We start from the raw sequence: 23118 nt of genomic DNA on the forward strand, positions 1-23118 counted from the left end.
AAATAAAGTTTAAAATAATAATGAATATGTTTTGAGGGATTTCTATTTACAGACACTGTGCTAAGCACCTTAAGTGAATGAACGGAGGCTTAACAGGCAAAAGAAAGAGAAAAAACAGCTCTCCTCTAGCCAGAGAGGACTTCCCAGAGGAACAGTCTGGCCAGCAGCAGATGCCGGATTTTATGGTCTGACTTGAGGAGGTGGTGTCTGATTTACATAGGGCTCACAGATTGGTTCCATCAGGTGTGATGTTTACATACTGTGCAGGGAAGGCTGGCTGCCCCACCCTAATCTCATTATGCAAATGAACTGTCCTCTTGACCCGTGCCATCTTGTCTGCTCCTTCCTGTACACGTGGTGGCAGAGAAGGGAAGAGGGAGCCGCCATCTTGAATGTAATTGGCACAACTGACAGCATCTGTGTCTGCAGCTTGATTTTATAGGCAGCTCTGTGTCAGAAAGAAAAATAATTTGGGGCTGCTTTTCATCCAAAGGAGAATCCTACCAAAGACTTCCATACCCTCACTATCTGCCTAAGTAATTTCTTCTTAACTCCTGTATCATTCCCCGCTCTGGAGTGGTAACCCTAACTGTTGTTAGGGGGTGCTGGATAAACTGTTGTTAGGGGTGCTGGATAAAGACTCTTTCTGGCTACTTCTTGCTGAAAAGGGGCATTGTGTGGGGAGCAGCAGCCAGGGCTCCTCCTGGGACCGATCTAAGGGTCCTCAGAAGAAACGGTGTTCATGGGTGGTTCTGTCTGCAGCAGCATTTGGAATCTGATTGCTGTCAGCCATTCTGACGGGTTCTAACACTGGTTTCCCTCCACCAGATGTTGCCGAAACATTAATATAAAAGTAACATTCCTTTTTTTTTTTTTTGAGATGGAGTCTTGCTCTGTCACCCAGGCTGGAGTGCAGTGGCGCCATCTCGGCTCACTGCAACCTCCACCTCCCAGGTTCAAGCAATTCTCCTGCCTCAGCCTCCCAAGTAGCTGGGATTACAGGCATGTGCCACCATGCCCAGGTAATTTTTGTATTGTTAGTAGAGACGGGATTTCACCATGCTGACCAGGCTGGTCTCAAAATCCTGACCTCAAGTGATCTGCCCACCTTGGCCTCCCAAAGTGCTGGAGTTACAGGCGTGAGCCACTGTGCCTGGCCAAAAAATAAAAACACAAATAAATAACAAAATAGAAGTAACATTCCTTTTAGGGTAAGTGGCATTGGATTTGGGTGGCTAGGGTAACTTTAGTGTTAACTTTGGCTAAATCTTTATCGCAGTTATGAATCCCTTCATGACTTCTGCAGACCATCTAAGACATGCTTAAACTTTCTGACTTGTCTTGAACATCCTTTTTTTAAAACAACCAGGCCCGGTGTAGTGGCTCACATCTGTAATCCTTGCACTTTGGGAGGCTGAGGTGGGTCTATCACTTGAGGTCAGGAGTTTGAGACCAGCCTGGCCAACACAGTGAAACCCCGTATCTACCAAAAATACAAAAATTAGCTGGAAATTGCTTGAACTCAGGAGGCAGAGGTTGCAGTGAACTGAGATTGTGCCACTGCACTACAGCCTGGGCAACAGAGCAAGACTCTGTCTTGAAAAAAAAAAAAAAAAAAAAGGCCAGGCACAGTGGCTCACACCTGCAATTCCAGCACTTTGGGAGGCTGAGGTGGGTGGATCATCTGAGGTCAGAAGTTTGAGACCAGTCTGACCAACATGGAGAAACCCTGTCTCTTACTAAAAATACAAAATTAGCCGGCATATTGGCACATGCCTGTAATCCCAGCTATTCGGGCTCAAGTGATCCTTGAGGAGGCTGAGGCAGGAGAATTGCTTGAACCTGGGAGGCAGATGTTGCGGTGAGCCAAGATGGCACCATTGCACTTCAGCCTGGGCAACAAGAGCAAAACACCATCTCAAAAAAAAAAAGAAAAAAGAAAGAAAGAAAGAAAATTCACTCATTAGGGTAGCCAGCGTCTAGTCAGAACGATTACACACTACACATTAGAGGCAGCTACTACTGGCAATTTTTTTTTTTTTTTTTAAGAGATAGGGTCTTGCTCTCTTGTTCCAGACTGGAGTGCAGTACTACAAGCATTTCTATTATCTATATCTCAATCAACACCTGAGGCTCAGTTAACAAGCAGAGTGATTATCAGAAATAGATGTTCTGGCTGGGTGTGGGGGTTCATACCTGTAATTCCAACACTTGGGGAGGCCGAGGCGGGAGGATCACTTGAGCCTAGGAGTTCGAGATCAGCCTGAAACCACTATTGCAAAATTGTAACTGAGACAGTGAAAGAGATTTGACCTAACTAACTCCATCTTGCTTCTAACCTCCAGACTGTCCCTGTTCATTCCTGGGTGCAGGCTGAACTAACTTTGGGAGGAACTTAGTTTATAGTTTACAACAAATATGGTAACAGCCCTTTCCCAAAACAAACCTCCTTGCCTGGGTACTAGACTGCCTTTGTAGGACAAACAAATTGGCCACAGGATTAGAAATCATGGTTTAGGAGTCATGGGGCTGGAGGCTACAAGATTCTGACCCTCCCTAAACTGCTCCTAAGGTCAGTGCTTGAGATATTTTGCAGACCCTGCCCTTGATGGGTCAGCTGGCGCCACCCAGATGGATAAACTGGCTTATCTGATCTTGTGGCCCCGACCCAGGAACTGACTCAGCGCAAGAGGACAGCTGCAATTTCCCATGATTGCGTCTCCGGCCCAACCAATCAACAGTCTCTCACTGGCCTTCTCCCACCCACCAAATTATCCGTAAAAACTCTCGATTCCTGAATGCTTGGAGACTGATTTGAATAATGAACTCCAGTCTCCTGCACAGGCGGCTCTGCGTGAATTCCTCTTTCCCTACTGCAATTCGCCTGTCGTGATGTATCGTCTCTGTCTAGGCAGCGGGCAAGGTGAACCCATTGTGCAGTTATAAGCCTGGGCAACATCGTGAGACCCCCATCCGTACACAAAATAATAATAAAAAAATTTAGCCAGCTGTAGTGGCAAGCATCTCTGGTCCCAGTTACTCAGGAAGCTGAACTGGAAGGATTGACTGAGCCCAGGAGGTCAAAGCTATAGTGAGCTATGATCACACCACTGCCCTCCAGCCTGGGCGCAGAGCCAGACCCTGTCTCAATAAATGAATGAATGAATGAATGAATGAAAAAATAAATGGTTGTTTCTTTATGAACTTAGTTGCTTGTTAATCAGTAATGAGGTCATAAATGGGCTCTCATCAGTGAAATGAAAGGTATTCAGGATCTTTCCATTGGCTAAAGTTATTTGAGAGATTCCTGCTGCCTTTGCATAAGCAAGGTGTAAGAATCTAGTGAGGTCAGCAACTTGACCCCTTAGGAATGGCCCTCAAGGCTCCATCCTTAAATAATCCTGTGACCAGCCACTAGTTAAGAGGATGTCTGGTTACATGATGCCATCTTGCAGGGTAACAGAATCCTGGCCCCTGGCATGTTTCCCTCTCCGCCTCGAGTGAACTTTTCATGCCAGGTTGTAGACAAGTGAAATTTTCATGCAAGGTCGTGGACAGAGCATTTGGGACAGACAGCATGGATCATAGTGAGCTACAGGACAGGCTGAACAAACACTTTTGCAGATAAATGTTAGCTTAAATTAGCTTTTAGGTGTGTGGCAAGATTTGGTCTGAGACTTGCATTCATTATGATCTGGCAGCGGGGTTGTCAGAAGTTAGTTAACCCTCACACCTCAAACTGCATAGGTAGCTGACTTTGCGGAAAGAACCTAAGCATGGCTGGGCGAGGTGGCTCACACCTGTCATCCCAGCACTTCAGAAGCCTGAGGCTGTGGATCACTTGAGGCCAGGAGTTCAAGACCAGCCTGGGTCACATGGTGAAACCCATCTACAAAACACACAGATTAGCCGGGTGTGGTGGCTGGGAGTCCCTTCTTGAGAGGCTGAGGTGGTAGGATCACTTGAGCCTGGGAGGTGGAGTCTGCAGTGAGCTGAGATCGTACCGCTGCACTCCAGCCTGAGCGACGGTGTCAAACCCTGTCTCAAAAAAAAAAAAAAAAAGAAAAAAAAGAAAAAGAAAAACAAAAGCAAAAAAACAACCAAACAAAAATGAGGCATGATCAAAACCTTGTTTAGGTTCATTTGCAACAATCTGCAAACCATGTTTTTCTTTATCCCTTTGTCGGAGGTGTTTGAACCGGAGTGACTCCATCTTGAATAAGGGCTGGGTAAATAAGGCTTTTGCCTGGAGGTCAGCACGAGATACAGGTCATAAAGACCCTGCTGATAAAACAGGATGCGTCAGGAAGCCAGCCAAAACCCACCAAAACCAAGATGGCAATGAAGTGACCTCTGGTGGTCCTCACTGCTCGTTATACGCTAATTACAATGCATTCGCTGCTAGAGGACACTCGCGCCAGCACCGTGAGTTTACAGACGACATGGCAACGTCAGGAAATTACACTATATGGTCTAAAAAGGGGAGGAATCCTCAGTTCCGGGAATTGCTCACCCCTTTCCTGGAAAACTCATCAACAATCCACCTCTTGTTTAGCAGATGGTCAAGAAAGAACTGTAAGTATATTCAGTCAAGCCGCCCAAGCTCCTGCTGCCTATGGAGTAGCCAGGCTTTATTCCTTTCTTTACTTTCTTTTTTTTTTTTTTGAGACGGAGTTTTGCTTTTGTGGCCCAGGCAGGAGGAGTTCAATGGCGCGATCTCGGCTCACTGCAACCTCCGCCTCCCGGGTTCAAGCGATTCTTCTGCCTCAGCCTCCTGAGTAGCTGGGATTACAGGTGCCCGCCACTACACCTGGCTAATTTTATATTTTTAGTAGAGACAGGGTTTCACCATGTTGGCTAGGCTGGTCTTGAACTCCTGACCTCAGGTGATCCACCTGCCTCAGCCTCCCAAAGTGCTGGGATTACAGGTGTGAGCCACTGTGCCTGGATTTCTCCTATATATATATACACACACACATATACACACACACACACACACACACATATATTTTTAGATGGAGTCTCACTCTATCATCAGGCTGGAGTGCAGTGGCGCGATCTTGGCTCACTGCAACCTCCGCCTCCCCGGTTCAAACAATTCTCCTGCCTCAGCCTCCCGAATAGCTGGGATTACAGGCATGACCATTTCTAGGTACTTTGCATTTCTGATCTGTTATAAATAGTAGATTTTTAAGACTACATGTTCTGTTTGTTGCTAGTGCTTAACAATATAATTGACTCTTGCACACTGATTTTGTGTACAGCAAACTTGCTAAATTTTAATAGTTTATCATATCAACCTTATCTGAAAATAATGAGATTTTATCTTGCTTTCCAATTTTTTTTTTTTTTTTTTCTGAGACCGAGTCTCACTCTGTTGTCCAGGCTGGAGTGCAGTGGTGCGATCTCAGCTCACTGCAACCTCCACCTCCCAGGTTCAAGTGATTCTCCTTCCTCAGTCTCCCGAGTAGCTGGGATTACAGGCAACCACCACCACGCCCAGGTAATTTTGTATTTTTAGTAGAGACAGGGTTTCACTATGTTGACCAGGCTGATCTCAAACTCCTGACCTCAGGTGATCTGCCTGCCTTGGCCTCCCAAAAGGGCTGGGATTACAGCTATGAGTCACTGTGCCCAGTCATCGCTTTGAAATTTTTTTCTCTTTTTTTTTTGAGATGGAGTTTCACTCTTGTTGCCCAGGCTGAAGTGCAATGGTGTGATCTCAGCTCACCACAACCTCAGCCTCCCGGGTTCAAGCGATTCTCCTGCCTCAGTCTCCTGAGTAGCTGGGATTACAGACATGTGCCACCACACCCAGCTAATTTTGTATTTTTAGTAGAGACGGGGTTTCACCATGTTGGTCAGGCTGATCTCGAACTCCCGACCTCAGGTGATCCGCTCACCTCGGTCTCCCAAAGTGCTGGGATTACAGGCATGAGCCCCCGCGCCCAGGCATCTAATTCTTATATCTTTTCTTTTACTTACTGCACAAACTAGGATCTTCAATTTCACATTTAAATTAAAGTGGTGATAATGGGCCGGGCACTGTGGCTCATGCCTGTAATCCTAGCACTTTGGGAGGCCAAGGCAGGCAGATCACATGAGGTCAGGAGTTCAAGACCAGCCTGGCTAACATGGTGAAACCTGTCTCTACTACAAATACAAAAATTAGCTGAACGTGAGGGTGCTTGCCTGTAAGCCCAGCTACTTGGGAGGCTGAGGCAGGAGAATCCCTTGATCCCAGGAGGTGGAGGCTGCAGTGAGCTGAGATTGTGCCACTGCCCTCCAGCCTGGGTGACAGAGCAAGACTCCATCTCAAAAAACAAACCAAAAAATCACCAGGACGTGGTGGCGTGTGCTATAATCCTGAGGCGGGAGGTGGAGGTTGCAGTGAGCCGAGATCGCGCCACTGCCATCTAGCCTGGGTGACAAAGAGTAAGACTCCATCTGGACAAAAAAAAGATTCGTGACAATGGGCATGATTCTGGTCTTATTCTGGTACTCAAAGAAATGGTTTCAATGCTTTACTTCTGAGCATGATTTCTTGTTGCAGGATTTTGGAGGTGCACTTTATTGGGTTAAAGTTCACTCCTGGCTGGCACAGTGGCTTCACTGTAATCCCAGCACTTTGGGAGGCTGAGGCGGGTGGATCACCTGAGGTCAGGAGTTCAAGACCAGCCTGGCCAACACGGTGAAACACCGTCTCTACTAAAAATACAAAAATTAGCTGGGTGTGGTGGTGCATGCCTGTAATCCCCGCTACTCGGAAGGCTGAGGCAGGAGAATTGTTTGAACCTGGGAGGCGGAGGTTGCAGTGAGCCAAGATCGTGCCACTGCACTCCAGCCTGGGCGACAGAGCAAGATTCCATCTTAAAAAAAAAAAAAAAAGTTCACTCCTAATTTGCTAAAATATATATTTTTAAATCATGAATTGATATTGAATTTTACTTTTCTTTTTTTTTTTTGAGACAGAGTGTTGCTCTTTTTGCCCAGGCTGGAGTGCAGTGGAGAAGTCTCAGGTCACTGCAACCTCTGCCTCCCAGGTTCAAACGATTCTCCTGCCTCAGCTTCCTGAGTAGCTGGGATTACAGGTACATGCCACCATGCCTGGCTGATTTTTGTATTTTTAGTAGATACAGGGTTTCACCATGTTGGCCAGGCTGGTCTCGAATGCCTTACCTCAGGTGATCCACTCACTTTGGCCTCCAAAAGTGCTGGGAGTACAGGCGTGAGCCACCAAGCTGGGCCAATGCTTTTTTTTTTTTTTTTTTTAAAGAGACAGTCTCACTGTGTCATGCAGGCTAGAGTGCAGTGGTGCACTGCAACCTTGGACTCCTGGGCTCAAGCCATTCTCCTAGCTCAGCCTCCAGAGTAGCCAGGACTCTAGGTGTGCTACCATACCTGGCTAATGTTTTTTTATTAGGTTTTTTAGAGACATGGTCTCACTATGTTACCCATGCTGGTCTTGAACCTGGCCTCAAATGATGCTCATGCATTGTCCTCTCAGAGTGCTGGGATTACAGGTGTGAACCACTGGGCCCAGCCACTCTCTTAAATCTGTTGAGATGCCCAGATAATCTACTAATACTGTAAACTATCTTGATTTTTACATGCATAACCCTACTTGATTAGGATGCATAATCTCTTTTATACATTGCTAGATTTGGTTTGCTAGTAATATATTTAATAATTGCACATTTGTATTTATAAGATTATCATATATATATATATATATATATTTTTTTTTTTGAGATAGAGTTTTGCTCTTGTTGCCCAGGCTGGAGTGCAATGGCGTGATCTTGGCTCACTGCAGCCTCCACCTCCTGGGTCAAAGTGATTGTCCTGCCTCGGCCTCCCGAGTAGCTGGGATTATAGGCACCCACCACCACGCCGAGCTAGATGGGGTTTCACCGTGTTGGCCAGGCTGGCCTTAAGCTCCTGACTTCAGGTGACCCACCCCAAGTGCTGGGATTATAAGTGTGAGCCACCATGCCTGGCCTATCCTGTAATTTTCTTCTTCTTCAGTTATTTTGGTATCATGGCTATGCCATCCTCATAATAGAATTTGGGGAATGTTTTCTATATCTTCAGATACTTTGTGCAGGATTGGAATTTTTTCTTTGAATATTCGTAGAACTCACTGGTAAAACGGCCTGGGTGTTTGCTCTAAATTTCATCCAGGGAATGCAGAAGAACTACCCTGTAAGACGGGTTAGAACAGAGGGAAACGAAAGTCAATTTTCTGCGATTGCGCCCTTCAAGAACTGCTTGGTCTACAAAACTGACCAATATCTAGATATAATGTATAGAGAAAGGTCTGAAAAGATGGAAACTAGTAAGTTTTCCTTTGGAATGGGGACTTGGACTGGGACTGAAGGGCCTTTCTTTTGTTTGAATGGCTGAAATTTTATAAATGAGAATATATTTCTCTATTATGTAGTTTTTTTTTTTAAAGAATAAGGATTATCATAGGGAGTCAGGCTCTCTGGAGCACTAGCAAGTGTACATTCTCTCCCTATGAGAATGTAGCTTTGCTGATACCAAGTCTGACTCGAGAACCAAAAGATCTCCATGTTTCTTAACAGTCAGACTGCTTTTACATCGAATAATGTTATATTTGAGTTCTTCCAGAACAGCGACATAAACCCGAGGATAGCAGGGCAATGGCAAGAACTGGGCTTTCACCTCTGGCAGGCTCCATCTTTGAGAATGACAGTGGTAGCAGCACCCCCTAGAGGACACTCAGGGGCCAGGAACACCCACGAAGGGCTATTTTGCTCAGGGTCACCTAGGCTCCTGCTAAACTAAATCAATCAATTGCTTAATCAGGAATTTATAGCAGATACTTGTGGTCTCCTCCCAACGATGGATCACTAAACTTGCCACATTGCCGATTACATTTAAATTGCATTTATGACCTATAAGCAATTACGTTTCTTCAAAACTAGCTCTCTAGCTGAGATGAGGCCTAGAGAGTTGAAAAGTTTCCAGTTCCTTAACCCAGAAGAGCTGAAATTCTACCTGGATAACACTGGAAAAGTTAATTGCTCTAGGCCTTTTTCTCATATCTAAAAGTGAGCACCCCCATCAATCATGTAGTATCAAAGTCAACAGATGGGGAAGTGCCCTGTAGAAATAGTAGGGGAAGAGCTACAAAAAATTCCAATAGAGCAATTTTCACACTCAAGCTATGGTGGTCAGTTATATACTATTTCCATCCCTCCTTCTTTACCAACAAGTCTGATTTTATCTGGAGAAGCACTCTTCCCTAGACTCTCTTGCAGCTATGGGGTGCCAAATGAGTTCTGGCCAATGGGACAGAAGTTGAGGTTTTCTGGGAAAACTTGTGTTCTCTTGCTGTAAGTACTACTCCCTTCTGCTCTCCACGTTGCCTTTTGCCATCTCTCTTTTTCCTGCCTGACACCTGGACAAGAGGCTGGAGGTGTACCAGCCATCTAGTATCTAGGATGCAACAGGCATAAGGATACAGGCCTACATGCTAAGAATGGTAGAGTGAATACGTGGAGAGTCCAAGTGCTGGCGGGGCTGCTGGACACCCCGGTTGTCCTAGGACAACCCCAGACTGACAAACACTGAACTTCTTGTTACATTAATTAAAGGTACTAACACTTTGGAACCTGTGGTTTACAAACTTATTTCTAATAAATACATAAAACAATTATTGGCTAGGTATGGTCGTTCACACCTCTAATCCTAGCACTTTGGGAGGCCGAGGCGGGAGGATCACTTGAGTTCAGGAGTTTGAGAACAGGCTGGGCAACACAGTGAGACCTTGTCTCTATTTAAAACAACATAAAAGGCTGGGCACGGAGGCTCACGCCTGTAATCCCAGCACTCTGGGAGGCCGAGGAGGGCGGATCACGAGGTCAGGAGATCGAGACCTTCCTGGCTAACACGGTGAAACCCCGTCTCTACCAAAAACACAAAAAATTAGCTGGGCGTGGTGGCGCGTGCCTGTAGTCCCAGCTACTTGGGAGGCTGAGGCAGGAGAATGGCGTGAACCTGGGAGGCGGAGCTTGCAGTGAGCCAAGATCACGCCACTACACTCCAGCCTGGGCGACAAAGCGAGACTCCGTCTCAAAAACAACAACAACAACAACAACCACTTCAAAAACCAATTCTCGATTTAAATTTTTTTCTTTGCAATCTCTCTTCAGGAAAGTGATTATCCAAACTGTAATGCACAATGTCACATTACTAGCTATGCAATACTGTGAAATGTACAATTTCTCACTGTGTGACCAAATAGGGATGTACTAGGGGCCTTCTTTGTGTAAAGCTGTGGAACAGCTGGGCGTGGTGGCTCACGCCTGTAATCCCAGTACTTTGGGAGGCTGAGGCAGGTGGATCACTTGAGGTCAGGAGTTCAAGACCAGCCTGGCCAACATGGTTAAACCCTGCCTCTACTTAAAATACAAAAATTAGCTGGGCTGTAATGGCACCTGCCTGTAGTCCCAACCACTCGGAGGCTGAGGCAGGATAATCGCTCGAATCCAGGAGGCGGAGATTGCAGCGAGCCGAGATTGAGATTGTGCCACTGCACTCCAGCCTGGATGACAGAGGGAGATCCTGTGTTAGAAAAAAAAAAAAAAAAAAAGCTGTGTAATATTTGCAGAATAATTTCCATAATGCATACATTTATTTATTTATTTATTTTTTGAGACGGAGTCTTGCTCTGTCACCCAGGCTGGAGTGCAGTGGCAGGATCTCGGCTCACTGCAAGCTCCGCCTCCCGGGTTTACGCCATTCTCCTGCCTCAGCCTCCCGAGTAGCTGGGACTACAGGCGCCCGCCACCTCGCCCGGCTAGTTTTTTTGTATTTTTTAGTAGAGACGCGGGGTTTCACTGTGTTAGCCAGGATGGTCTCGATCTCCTGACCTCGTGATCCGCCCGTCTCGGCCTCCCAAAGTGCTGGGATTACAGGCTTGAGCCACCGCGCCCGGCCTAATGCATACATTTAAAAAATACGAGAGGTGGGAGAAAAGTGCAAATAGCTCTGTGCAGCATTCTGTTACTTCTGCACCTGCTCCCGTAATACCATAGAGGGGGGAAAAAAGTAATGATAGGAGATTACATTTATCAAATGTTTACTTTGTGCTGGACATCATTCTAAATATTTTATTTGGAATTAATGAATTTGACCCTGAAAACCCCCTAGGATGTGGGCCCTTGTATTATCACTCAAAACAGACACAGAAACAAGCCCAGCAATTCACAGTAACCGTCTTCGTGCACATCCTACCAGAGCAGTGCTGCTAGTAACTTCCAAAAGCGTAACCAGTCCTCCCTCTAGCAGCAAATCTCAAAATTAAACAGTTCCATGTAAAAGAAACTCACAAGTTCAAACACGACTATAAGATGAAACTAAGTAAAAATAAGCTTTCATACAGTTCTGTGTCTTGCGGTGCTTAGTGACTGGATGGGGAATGTGCAGCAAGAAGCTCTCATTTACTCACACCTGTGATAACACCTTGGCCAGCTGTGCTTTGTCATAAAACAAAAAAAAAACCACCACCACAGAAACAGGACAGAGCAGGCGCATAACGGAACACAGTTTATCCACAGTAAAATATGCAGGGCTGAAGGGAAGTGAAAAGTATTTGCTGACAATGCAGGTTACATGAAAGTAACAGTCCAAGGCCTAAGGTCATTTTCAATGACACCACAGTCTCGTGGCACGCTCCAACAGATCTACAGATGAACAAATGAGATGGTCAAACGTTTAAACACTTCTGTAGCACCAAGAGCGTGAACAAAACAGGGTAAAAACTCAATGATTAAGATTTTTAGTTTACCGAAAAACAGCTCAACAAAGTTACTAGCAGCAGATCGTAAAGTCTACTACAATGTAAGGAATACTGAATGTGACTAAGATGTCTTCTAGTTTCAATCCTGAAACTCCCTAAAGATTTTACTGACAATATATTAAAGCAATCAGAGTTGGGTTGTACTGCTAGATATTCCTTAATTTTATGGCCTGGATCAATTCGGTCTTGAAAATTGTACACTTCTATTATTTTATTTTTGAGACGGAGTCTTGCTCTGTTACCCAGGCTAGAGTGCAATGGTATGATCTCGGCTCACTGCAACCTCTGCCTCCTGGGGTCAAGCGATTCTCCTGCCTCAGTCTCCCGAGTAGCTGGGATTACAGGCATGTGCCACCATGCCTGGCTAATTTTGTATTTTTAGTTGAGATGGGGTTTCGTTGGCCAGGTTGGTCTTAAAACTCCTGCCCTCAGGTGATCCACCCACTTTGGCCTCCCAAAGTGCTGGGATTACAGGCGTGAGCCACTGTGCCCGGCCCTACACTTCTATTTTAAATATGTAAGTCAAAGTGAAGTAGTTTCTTAAGAAATAGAGGAAAATAGTTTTTGGCAATGTGCTGATGATGCTGTGCTGTATATACCTACAGGTCTAAGAAAGAAAAACAGAAATGGATGGCATTGTCACTCTATCTGGATTGTTAAAAGAAAAAAAAAAAAAAGGCAGCACTACTAGGGTGAGACGTTTTCATCTGCTACAGAGCACAAACTGGGACGGATGCAAGGAGGTAACGCAATGGTCATCTTTTAACAAATGTACCAGAGATGATATATCCACCAGTGTCATTCCTTTCAAGATCATCAGTCTCTTGATGTAACTTACAAGTTTATATAAATGCTGTCATTTTCTGAACAAATTGTTTCCCAGAAATGCAGCATTTTTAGTTTTTTTTCCCTAACCCCAAACTAAGATGTATGGGTAAAACAGTTATAATCAGGATTACTGAGACTATAAAATTATCTTTATAGAGATATAGGCAATTATCAACTCTTTTTTTGTGAGACAGGGGTCTTGCTCTGCTGCCCAGGCTGGAGTACAGTGGCATGATCTTGGCTCACTGCAACCTCTGCCTCCCAGGCTCAAGCCATCCTCCCATCAAGCCCTAGAAGTAGAGCTTCTGAAATTAACCACAAGCTTTTAAAAGTTTTCTTAGGCAATGCTTTGAGCATTCGCTATTAGTTCAAAGAAATATGTTAGAACAAGACAAAACAGCCACACAGTGTAACAAATACATTTTAAAGTCATTGCCTCCACCTCTCACCCAGGATAAAAATATGTATACTTTTTTTTTTTTTTGAGACAAGAGTCTTGCTCTGTCACCCAGGCTGGAGTGCAATGGCATGATCCTGGCTCACTGCAACTTCACCTCCCGGATTCAAACAGTTCTCGTGCCTCAGCCTCAGTAGCTGGGACTATAGACATGCGCCACAATAACTGACTGATTTTTTGTATTTTAGTAGAGACGGGGTTTCATCATGTTGTCCAGGCTGGTCTCCAACTCCTGAGCTCAGGCAGTCTGCCCGCCTCAGCCTCCCAGTGCCAGGATTACAGGTGTGAGCCACCGCGCCTGGCCTTATTTTATGCTTTTTTTTTTTTTTTTTTTTTAAGACGGAGTCTTGCTTTGTCGCCAGGTTGGAGTGCAGTGGCACCATCCCCGCTCACCACAACCTCCGTTTCCCGGGTTCAAGCAATCCTCATGCCTCAGCCTCCAGAGTAGCTAGGATAACAGACACACGCCACTACTGCTGGGCTAATTTTTGTATTTTTTTTGTAGAGACAGGGTTTCACCATGTTGGCCAGGCTGATCTCAAACTCCTGACGTCTCGTGATCCACCCGCCTCGGCCTCCCAAAGTGCTGGGATTACAGGCGTGAGCCACTGCGCCCGGCCTATTTTATGCTTTTTGATAGCAAACCATTACTGTGGCTGTTCCCTATGTTAGGGTATCTAAGATTCCAAATTAATTCACATAATGAAGTGATGCCTTACCACGTATTACACTCTTAAGGTTTCTTGGTTCATTTAACACAGAAATTCTGATCAGGTTTTTATTACTCCAGCCAAGTATGTGCTCAAATCAGAACTGTTTCCCTGGGTCTGACAGAGAAACATTGGTAAGAAAATTATTCTGAACTTGATTTAGAAGGGGAAACTTCCCCAACTACTCCGGAGGCTGAGGCAGGAGAATCACTTGAACCTGGGAGTCAGAGGCTGCAGTGAGCTGAGGTCGTGCCACTGCACTCCAGCCTGGGAGACAGAGTGAGACTTTGTCTCAAAAAAAAGGAAAACTTCATGTTTACTGCCCACCCACACATTTCTAGAAACCTTCCTACTTTGGAGCTTTGTAATAAATTCAAAATGATGGCAAAACACCATTAAAAGGTTTAAAATATTTATCACTAAAAATACTAGAATGTTCTCTGAAAACCTATTAAAACATTTAAATATTCTTTTATGCTATTCTGATCAAAAGAAAGAATAAGTTTAGGAAAGGTTAAAAATGCAAATTTTTAAAAAAAGTTTATTTCTAGCCCTGAAAGAACAAAATTATTGAACAAAGTCGTAAAATACAGCAGTTAATGTCAATGTATAACAATTAAATAATTGAACGGGATTAAATTAAAAATAAAAGGCATTATAAAATTTGAAGACAACAGAAAAGACAAACTACTTTTACTTAATTCCACTTCTATCAAAACAAGGGGAAAAAAGCCAATGCGTTCCAACATTGAATTCGAAACATAACTGTTTCTCTTAATAAAGAATAGAAGTGTGCTTGACAGAATTATCACCCATTCCTTTCTGCCTCTCTCGGCAGCACTCTAGAGGAGTGAATGGGAGAGACTTCCATTCCTTCAAAGGCGGCCAGTGCCTGCTTCTTTCTAACTCCAACCTCACCCACCACAGCATCTTTGCCAGAGTGTTCAATCAATGTGTTGGGGGAGAAAAAAGAAGGCATGTATATATTTTTTCTTATATACACAACACTATCAAAAAACTGATTTTACCAGTTTCAATACCTACTGGGGGAGTGGAGACAGGAAGATAATCTGCTTTTTGTATTACAATGAAGTTCTACTATAAAAAAAACCCAAATGAGTATTAATCTGGATTTTAACTATAATCTGTAATATTTTGACACTGCCATTTTACTAGATGTGGATCTCAGTATATTTTAAAAGATTTAGACTCAAAAATTGATGCAAATTCTTTAAGCACCTTTTTTTTTTTTTTTTTTTAATTTTAGCTACTACCTGATCAGATCTAAAATTATTCTGGCCAGAATACAGTATATACAAACATGTATTTAAGTGAGCCCTATAAAGAAATACTCATAGGTAGTTTAAAATTGCTTGTTAAAGGCACAGGCTCATTTACAATTGGTGGTTACTAGACTGTAAGCAGCTTAACATTTATATGTTAAAGGGAAGAGAATTAATACTATGTGCCAGGCACTCAACACATGAAGATAGAGTTGTATTAGCCTTGGTGTCTTATGCTGCACAATTACTCGTTTACTATTCTAGGTAGGATAAAATGTTCCATGTTTCATAGTTTCCCAGTTTTAACTGTCCCTAAAAGCAGCAGAAGGAAAAAGAAAAAGAGAAGATAACTTTAAGTCTAAAATAAAATAAATAAGTACTATAATAATACTGTCCTAATAACACAAGAGGACTATTAAGGTAACTTTTAGATTTAAATGAGAATTTTCATTCTAAAGTGATGACAAAAAGGGGGGATATAAAAGGCAATTATTTAAAAAACATGAGGCCAGGCGCAGTGGCTCACGCCTGTAATTGCAGCACTTTGGGAGGTCAAGGTAGGCAGACTGCCTGAGTTGAGGAGTTGGAGATCAGCCTGGGCAACATGGTGAGACTCTGTCTCTACTAAAAATACAAAAAATTAGCTGGGTGTGGTGGCGTGCACCTGTGGTCTCAGCTACTCAGGAGGCTGAGGCACGAGAATTGCTTGAACCCAGGAAGCGGAGGTTGCAGTGAGCTGAGATCACACCACTGCACTCCAGCCTGGGTGACAGAGTGAGACTGTATCAAAAAATAAAAATAAAAATAAAAAATAAAAATCATGAATCTTGATTCAGATATAATTTTTCTTTCAACAAGTTCTGAATGTTTTAATTTAAAATTAATCACAATTCTGTATTGCTTTTAAGATTTTGTTTAAAAATGACACATTTCAAAATTAACCAAAGTATATTTCTGTTAGAGGTTAGTTTATCCATGTAACTTAAGAATAAACCACAGTGTAGCTCCCTTAACCAAAGAGCCAGGTTTTAATGACTGAAGTCAGTTGCCAGCAATGGACGTGCAGGTAACTATCGAAGAAGTTGTAACTACAAATCCCAAACTGCTTCTATCAATGGAAAAGCCCTTTGCTGAGTCACAAGCCTGAAACGAGGCATTGGCACACAGTCAGTGAGGATGGTCTTTGACTTAGGAGGGAAGTGCCTCTGAGGGCACGAGGATCACAGTCTTCTCATCTAGGTGGTTTTCTATTTCATTGGTAGCATCTTCTTTATCACAATCCATCCAGCTGTTTACACAGAAAGTTAAAATGTGGAACTCAGGTGGCACTGCAGCTTTCTGCCAGAAGTAAACCAGTTTCTGTAATTCAGTAATAGCTGTAGAAGGCCAATATATTCCAGAGAAAAATGAAATCAAGAATTATATTGAAAACAGAGACCATTAAGTGCTCTAAATATGTTTCATTAATTATTTTTACTCATTTTTCTGAAAACCTTCTTGCCTAATCAATGAAAAAGTCACTTCTCTCCTTATAATTGTATCAACATAGATATAGCGGGAATAAAATAATGGAAATAAAACCCTTCTAGTTTCCCCAATGTATACTACAACAGCAAAATGATTTTTTATTCATGATTTATACTGCAGGATGGTAAGCAGGGGGGAAGTTCATGGGGGAAGGGGATGGTGGGAACAAAATGCCAGAACCAAACCACTGATACTTTAACAACACCTACTCCAAAAGCAAAACTACGAATAAAGGAGAAGGAGAGGAGAGGAAAGCAGAGAAGAGAGGAGAAAGGCAGGGGAGGGGAGAACGGAGGGCACTCAAATAATTAATGCTACAGGTCTCAGACCTTTTAGAATCTTTAAAAGAAACAAATTATTGCTATCAACACGCACATTTCATTTTCCTTTCTCGTTTTTTATAATAGTCTCTACTTATTTGGAAAAAAAAAAAAGTAACTCAACATCTCAAATGATCTATAAATTCACAAGAAATACTCTGTCACTCAAGTTCTCACAGACAATGCCACACTTATGATGACCCCAGGCAATGCGCCCACGGCCGATTTGCTATCAGCTGCTTCTCTGTAACACAAACATTCTCCTTCATGAGTATAATCTCTTCTCACTATATCAGAGCTCACCAAGGTCCATATCTCTCACTCTGCCTCTGCTAGTCCCAAATATTTTTCTCCTTTAAGTGGAAAAAACCTAATTTTAAGTTCCGAAAATTCACTGGTTATTATGTTATTTGCCATGGGAGGGAGTATCTGTGAGGTGAGAGAGGATTAAGGAAAAACAAAAAGAACAAACCTAAATCTAAAATTGCAACATATACAGAAATTTATTTCCAAATTGAAGGGGGAAAGGAGAGAAGAGGAAGGTAGTGGCACTAACCAAAGTCATAAAGTCCAGGTTGGAACAAGGAACAAATCACTTTGGTTCGTGGAGCCAAACCTGAAGGGGAAACAGGCAGAAGGGAAGACAAAATGGGAAGAAGTCTACAGTCAATGGGAATCTTTTTCTATCTCAATGATTTAGTTATAAATAGAGATTATTAGTCTTCTCTCTATACATGTAACAAATGCCAAACTTACTACCACGAAATTTCTAAAACTGACTTTTTCACATTTGTTAAAAAAGGTAAAAATCACACACTCTTCTTCCCTTCCTTCAGGTCAAGTTCTGAACTAAAATATTACATGTAACAACAGCTGGTCCTAACTTTTATACAAAGTGAAACTATATAGAGCTCCTTTGCCAACAGAAGGAGCTACATAATTTCTATTACACTTGCCTAGGCATGAGAAACTCAAAAGCAACTCAAAAGGAGCAAGTCCAGGGAAAGGAAAGCTATGAAGGAGAGAAAGACTAGCAGATAAACAAATACTCTGAAAAACTCCAATCTGCCATTCAAGTATTGGAAATACCCCAAAGGGGACAATGAATGGGATCTATTACAACAAAGTCAGCAAAGTAAAATGCAAATCTCACACATGATAAATGGCCCTGATAGGCTGTTTGCTGAAAGACCTAAGGCTAGTGATTCAGTCCACAATTCCTTTTGGACCCTAAAGAAGGGGTTCATATAAAAGTCATACTTTTCTTTTTGCAATTTTCTCTTGGTTGTCTTCAGAGAATAGTCACTTGCTTCTTTCATTCAGGTTATGCAGACCATTTCTTTAAACCCCAAAAAGAGTAATAATTTTCATATACTAAAAGGCTTCTTGTAGAAAATGGAAAAAAGAATATGAGGCCACAGCAGTGATGTTAACGGTTACTCTTCATCGCTTCTTTAGCTGCCATGATCAGTGGTGTCAAGCTAGATAATGGTTTGGCCAGTTTCAAGAAAGGATGCTGCCAGAAAGAAGGGGAAAAATAAATGTGTAAGTGCTATTCATCAGGTTAGAAACAAAATAATTTTGTTCAATTAAGCCCCAAAGACTACTTGTCAATCATAATTTATTTAATAAACTAAACACATATTAACACCTTCATAAGACTAACATAATCAATGCATTACTTTCAGAGTTGAATGAAAGCAGAATCATTTCAGTTTGACAAATATACACAAATATACGCAAGCCAGCAATAAACAGGTCTGAGGACTGTAAACAGGTCCGAGGACCGACATTACGCGCAGACTGTAAACAGGTCCGAGGACCGACACTACACGCAGACTGTAAACAGGTCCGAGGACCGACACTACGCGCAGACTGTAAACAGGTCCGAGGACCGACACTACACGCAGACTGTAAACAGGTCCGAGGACCAACACTAGGTGCAGACTGTAAACAGGTCTGAGGATTGATACTATGCACAAACTGCACACTGTGGTATTGTCAGAATTTTAATCCCAGCAGATGAACCCTCCCTTTTTTTAAAAAATACTTTAAGTTCTAGGGTACATGTGCACAACGTGCAGGTTTGTTACATATGTATACATGTGCCATGTTGGTGTGCTGCACCCATTAACTCATAATTTACATTAGGTATTTCTCCTAATGCTATTCCTCCCCCCTCCCCCCCGCACCATGACAGGCCCCCGTGTGTGATGTTCCCCACCCTGTGTCCAACTCATTGCTCAACTCCCACTTATGAGAACATGCGGTGTTTGGTTTTCTGTTCCTGTGTTAGTTTGCTCAGAATGATAGGATGAAACCCTAAATTGCAGCAGCTGCCATACCGCTAGTGATCAATGAATAGTGAAATCTAATTATTAGCCCTAGGAAAATTTTCTGTTGGTTACCAAAAGAGTCAACTATTCCCCCAAATGAAATCATTTTTAAATTTACCTGTAATAATTCTTTGGCTGAACCCCTTTTTTCCACATCCATTTCCAAACATCGATTTAAGAAATCTCGAAATATTGGGGAAAGTTTCTCTGGATTCTGAAGTTCTGGGGTTCCATTAGTTGCTATTAGGTACAAGGCCTAAAAATAGAAAAACATCTTTGATCCACTTAAGATAGCTCAGCACGGCCAGTCACGGTAGCTCACGCCTGTAATCCCAGCACTTTGGGAGGCTGAGGCAGGTGGATCACAAGGTCAGGAGATCGAGACCACCCTGGCTAATACGGTGAAACCCTGTCTCTACTAAAAATACAAAAAAATTAGCCGGGCATGATGGCGGGCGCCTGTAGTCCCAGCTACTCGGGAGGCTGAGGCAGGAGAATGGCGGGAACCCGGGAGGCGGAGGTTGCAGTGAGCTGAGATGGCGCCACTGCACTCCAGCCTGGGCAACAGGGAGAGACTCTGTCTCAAAAAAAGAAAAGGATAGCTCAGCACAGTCACAGAGCCGTGAATAAAGTCTATGAACTTTTCTTCTTTAAAGAAAATCATCATAAAATACTGAACTGGGCTTATCATTATCTCATTTAAATTTAGATTTGATACTTTCCTCTTATTTTTAGATGTTACATTTCTCTAAGTTATTCTTCCAAAATCAGATTCACATTTGGTTTTTCTTTAGTTATAAATGCGATGCGTACTGCTTTTGTTTTGTTTTGTTTTTTTGTTGAGACAGAGTCTCACTCTGTCACCAAGGCTGGAGTGCAGTGGTGCAATCTTGGCTCACTGCAACCTCTGCCTCCCGGGTTCAAGTGATTCTCCTGCCTCAGCCTCCGGAGTAGCTGGGATTACAGATGCCACTATGACCAGCTAATCTTTGTATTTTTAGTAGAGATGGGGTTTCACCATATTGGTCAGGCTGGTCTTGAACTCTTGACTTCAAGTGATCCATCTGCCTCGGCCTCCCAAAGTGCTAGGATTACAGGCGTGAGCCACTGTGCCCAGTCCATATTGCTTTAAAAAATAAAACAATGTTAATAATTAAAAATAACCACAATCTCACCATTGATCATCCTGCTTAGTTTTCTCAAATTTTTTTCAAGTCGTACGTATCATTTTAAAAAATGAGATTTGTGAAGACTTAAAAAAAAAATTAGGCTGGGCATGGTGGCCCATGCCTGTAATCCTAGCACTCTAAGATGCTGAGACAAGTGGATTGCCTGAGCTCAGGAGCTCGAGACCAGGCTGGGCAACATGGCAAAACCCCATTGCTACTAAAACTTCAAAAAAAAAAAAAAAAAAAAATTAGCTGGGTGTGGTGGCACACGCCTGTAGTTCCAGTTACTTGGGAGGCTGAGGCAGAACGCTTGAATGTGGGAGGTGGAGGTTGCAGTGAGTGGAGATTGCACCCTGAACTCCAGCCTGGGCAACAGAGCGAGACTCTGTCTCAAAAATAAAAACCAAAAAACAAATTATCCCAGGTCATCATTACTAGTAACTACCTAGATCTATAAAACTACTGTAATGGCTTAAGTAAACACTGCCTTATATGAATGTTTCCTAATTTAATCAACTCCCTTTAGAAAATCCTTATGTAGTTCTAATTATTTCCTCTACAGTTCTATACATTTAATTTATTTATTTTTGAGACAGAGTCTGGCTCTGTGGCCCAGACTGGAATGCAATGGTGCGATCTCAGCTCAATGCAACCTTCACCTCCTGAGTTCAAGCGATTCTCCTGCCTCAGTCTTCCCAGTAGTTAATTTTTTTGTATTTTCAGTAGAGACAGCATTTCACTATGTTGGACAGGCTGGTCTTAAACTCCCGACCTTGTGATCCACCTGCCTCGGCCTCGCAAAATGCTGGGATTACAGGTGTCAGCCACTGCATCCAGCCTATTTTTCTTTTGAGACACAGTCTCGCTCTGTTGCCCAGGCTGCAGTGCAGTGGCATGATCTCAGCACACGGCAACCTCTGCCTCCCGGGTTCCAGCAATTCTCGCATCTCAGCCTCCTGAGTAGCTGGAGGTACAGGCAGGCACCACTATGACCGACTAATTTTTGTATTTTTAGTAGAGACGGGGTTTCATCACGTTGGCCAGGTTGGTCTCAAACTCCTGACCTCAAGAGATCTGCCCACCTTGGCCTCCCAAGTGCTGAGATTACAGGTGTGAGCCACTGCACCTGGTCCTGAATTATTATTTTTAATTGACTTTTTTTTTTTTTTAGAAGTTTTAGGTTTACAGGAAATTGAGCAGAGAGTACAGAGTTCCCACACGCAGCCTCCCTCATGTGGAGTGTTACTATTATCTGCATTATTACACTATGGGACACTTGTTACTAATGAACCAATACTGATACATTTCTATTAAACTAAAGCCCTCAGTTTACAATAGGGTTCACTCTGTATTACATTATATAGTCCTATGGTTTTTTTGTTTCATTTTTAGTTTTTTTATGCAGTCTCGATGTGTTGCCCAGACTGGCCTTGAAGTCCTGGGCTCAAGAGATGCTCCTGCTTCAGCCTTTCAAGTAGCGGGGACTACGGGTGTGCACCACCGTGCCTAGTTGTTCCATGGGTTTTGAAAATGAACACTGTCCAGTGTCCACCATTATAATATCATACAAAGTAATTTCAGTGCCCAAAAAACTCCCCGTGCTTCATCTACTCCTCCTCTCTACCCTCCGGCCCTGCCAAACTCCATAGCCACTGATCGTTTTCATTTTTACTCTCTCTAGTTGAAACAATACGTAGCCTTTTTAGACTGGGTTCTTTCACTAAGCAATATGCATTTAAAGTTCTTACAACTGAAATGCAGTTGTAAGACTGTTTTAATGAGCTTGTGTGGTAATTCTTTTATCTGTGCCAGTTCTGCGTCTGTTTCAGTTGACTGGATGTTTTTCTCATTATAGTCTGCATTTGCCTGCTCCTTTGCCTATCTGGTAAACTTTGACTGGATGTCTGGGTGCTTGCTGGGTCCTGGCTACTTCTGTATTCCTACAAATATGCTTTTTCCCCCCTTTAGGCAGATAAAATCTTGTTTTATTTGAATGACTGGATCTATGTAATCACCAAGATCCACTATGTATAGACAAGAGAGGGAGACCTTTATTCTTAGTTTCTTCCTCCTGGGACAGTCTTAATGATTTTCTCCTTCTTGGACCAGTGCTTTCCTGGTCTTAGACCCACATGCCCTGGCCTGGTCAACCAGAAGCTTCTTGAGGCCTTGTCTATATTCAGCATGGAATCAGTTCCCAAAGAACCTGCTTGTTTTTGAACATGTCCCCCCCTTCACTTCATGTACATGTGAAGGCCAATCTTCGTGGATTCACAGTGTCTTCTGAGCAGCTGGGACGGAATTCTCGTCTTCCTCATCCATGTTGCCTTTTTGGTAATTTGTGCATTAGCAGTTATGCCCATATGCCTGTGGGCCAAGGTGGATTTTTTGTTTTTGAGACAGAATCTCTCTGCCGCCCAGTTTCAAGCAATTCTCCCGCCTCAGCCTCCCGAGTAGCTGGGAATACAGGTGCCCGCCACCACGCCTGGCTCATTTTTGAATTTTTAGTAGAGACAAGGTTTCACCATGTTAGGCTGGTCACGAACTCCTGACCTCAAGTGATCCGCCCACCTCAGCCTCCCAAAGTGCTGAGATTACAGGCGTGAGCCACCATGCCTGACCAAGGGTTTTTGTTTTTTTTTTTTTGCGGGGGGCGGGGGA

The 23118-nt window shown here is 43.2% G+C and overlaps 1 protein-coding gene across 3 annotated transcripts in view; it reads right to left on the reverse strand.

Annotated features, from left to right (window-relative positions):
• Nucleotides 1-15062: 15062 nt before the first annotated feature.
• PAK2 (p21 (RAC1) activated kinase 2) overlaps nt 15063-23118 on the reverse strand; it is a 93809-nt gene continuing 85753 nt past the window's right edge. The window contains exons 14-16 of one of the 3 annotated variants that reach the window (XR_644374.4): nt 19407-19544; nt 18213-18468; nt 15063-16481 (exon numbers count right to left, since the gene is read on the reverse strand). Coding sequence is in view for 2 of the 3 variants with exons in the window: in XM_009202025.4 (XP_009200289.1) it covers nt 18382-18468; nt 19407-19544 (225 nt within the window). In the remaining variant the exon portion in view is untranslated. Of the gene's footprint in view, nt 18469-19406; nt 19545-23118 lie in introns of all 3 variants that reach the window. The other 2 variants (XM_009202025.4, XM_021935065.2) reach the window with 2 other exon arrangements.

The sequence above is a fragment of the Papio anubis genome, chromosome 2, assembly GCF_008728515.1.
Source record: "Papio anubis isolate 15944 chromosome 2, Panubis1.0, whole genome shotgun sequence".
NCBI classification, from domain to species: Eukaryota; Metazoa; Chordata; class Mammalia; order Primates; family Cercopithecidae; genus Papio; species Papio anubis.